The sequence below is a fragment of the Monomorium pharaonis genome, unplaced genomic scaffold, assembly GCF_013373865.1.
Source record: "Monomorium pharaonis isolate MP-MQ-018 unplaced genomic scaffold, ASM1337386v2 scaffold_356, whole genome shotgun sequence".
NCBI classification, from domain to species: domain Eukaryota; kingdom Metazoa; phylum Arthropoda; class Insecta; order Hymenoptera; family Formicidae; genus Monomorium; species Monomorium pharaonis.
Window position 1 is genome coordinate 1 of NW_023415644.1, and position 2,193 is coordinate 2,193.

At 39.5% G+C, this 2,193-nt stretch overlaps 1 protein-coding gene across 1 annotated transcript; it reads left to right on the top strand.

Moving 5' to 3' along the window:
- The first annotated feature begins 806 nt into the window (after positions 1-806).
- On the top strand, positions 807-2,099 carry LOC118648287 (cell adhesion molecule 1-like). Its single transcript, XM_036294627.1, has 3 exons — positions 807-1,245; positions 1,515-1,645; positions 1,738-2,099. Exons 1-3 carry the CDS (start codon positions 1,080-1,082, stop codon positions 1,903-1,905), a joined length of 465 nt encoding a protein of 154 aa, XP_036150520.1. The 5' UTR covers positions 807-1,079; the 3' UTR covers positions 1,906-2,099.
- The last annotated feature ends 94 nt before the right edge of the window (positions 2,100-2,193 follow it).

A 2,193-nucleotide genomic window follows, 5' to 3' on the forward strand; every position in this document is an offset into this window, starting at 1 on the left:
TAGAAGAGAAGATTATTTATCTACGATTTTAAAAAAAAAAAACGCGTAAATTATTTCTCGTTTCTTTCATCCATTCAATGAAACTTAAATATCAAATCATCCAACAAAGCATTCCGAATGCCACATTTTTTTTAACAGACATGATTTTTTCGAATTATTTCAGCTTTTTTTGAATTCACTGCATTCAAAATGTTTTTGCATACCGAAATATTTCACGGCGGAGAAAGAAATTTAAATATAGTTGTGAGCAAACTGATCCGCAGCGGAAGCGAGATGAATTCCGACCATTTGGCGCGGGTCTCCTTAACTCCTTTGACGGTCGCATTTCGCGGAATTGTCATCCAAAAGTAAAAATACGCGGTTCGGGGCGGCGGGCATCTGGCCCTCCCTCTCGGACCGTTATTTTCGTGGCCCAACACCGACGACGAGGCTCTCGGCTCGCTCGTAGTTTTTTGCATCCCGCAGGAATCATCCATCGTGCCTACATCCGCAGATGTAGATTTTGACGGCAAAGTATGTTACTTGTTAGACCGTCACACGCTGCCTGCCTTCGTGTCATCTTATATTAGAAATGTAAAGTCAATCAAGAAGGAACATAAAATAATTATTGCGAAGAGTTATAAAAATATAAACGATTTAAATATTTAGTCTAAATATTTAGAAGCAAATGTTGCTTGTGATAGTTCTTCGTTATTTATTAATTATAAAAAAATTTTGACCGCAATAACGAAATATATTTTTGTGAAATATATCTCTTTTTTTTTTGTTTATTTGTTAGAAGTAGAATTTTATTTCTACGTATTTGAATAAAAATTGATTTATTTCAGTGAAATAAATTTATATCCCATAAGTAAATTTTTAAGAACGTTTTTCTTAATGCAACTGCGTCCTCATTACATTTATTCCGCGTAATTAATTTTAATTACTAACTCTCGCTTTACTTTTTAGTCAAACCGGCAATCGTGAAGATTGTTCTGAGCGAGGAACAGATCTTCGCGGGTCGCCCGATCGCCGCCAAATGCGAAACGTGGGGCAGCTCTCCAGCGGCTAGGATCATTTGGAGACTCGGCGAACGCGTAATGGCCGATCCCAACGTGTCGACCACGCAAAGGAGTAACTCGACGGTGAGCAAGCTGGCCTTGGTCCTGCTCAAGGAGGACGATGGCAAGGAACTAGTCTGTCGGGCCGAAAATCCGAGATTTCCCGGGGGAGTGCTCGAGGAAGTGAAAATACTACGCATCTCTTGTGAGTTTTTCAACCTTGTAACGTTTCACGGCTTTCGAATTTGGTTTCTCCCTAAATAATAATGCGCAATGTTAAATGCGTGTGTTGAAGTGTCCAAGAATATTATTTTTAATATTCAGAGAATTTTTATGTAAACCGCAAATATTGAAAATACTCCCTTTGAAGAATCTCGTTTTTATATTTCAGTCCCTCCTTCACTAACCGAAACACTCTCGTTGCGAAGTAAATATTATAAAAAATAATGACGCAATTTCTCCGATTACAAACAGATGCTCCAGTGGTGGTCGCTCGTTTGGCTAATGGCTACGTCTTGGACACTTTGAGGGAGGGCGACGATCTCAAGTTGCTCTGCGACGTTCAGAGCAATCCGCCACCGACGCGAGTGACTTGGTACCACAATGTAAGTAGAAACCAGGGGGAATGAGGCGAAATCGAGAGAGGCTCGTTATCCGACATGATTGACTGTTACTCAAATCCGCGCGTTTTTTGTAGAACCAGCGGCTAGAGCACGACGTAAGCGCTGGGATTCTGGTGGCCTCTAACTCGTTGACCCTCCGCGTGCTGACGCTCGCACACGTCGGCGAATACTCCTGCGTGGCCACGAACGCCGTGGGAGAAACTCCTAGCCCGCCGCTTTTTATTAACATGAAATGTGAGTAGTCGTTACATTCAACGCGCAGCGAGGACTTGCTTTTGTCAAAATGAATCGTTTTTGCTTGTCAGAAATGTGTCTATGACAAGCCAAATTAAATTATTTTTAGGACTTTAATTTTTGGCTAATTTAATTTTAATACCTATTTCATAAAAGTTTGATTAGAGAACGGAGTAATTATTTCGATTAGACTATTGTAAATAATATATATAAAATATGCTAAAAGAATCTTGCAAATAGGAGTTAATTAACAATTAAATAATATTTATTATATTTATAAGGGAAAATCCAGATCT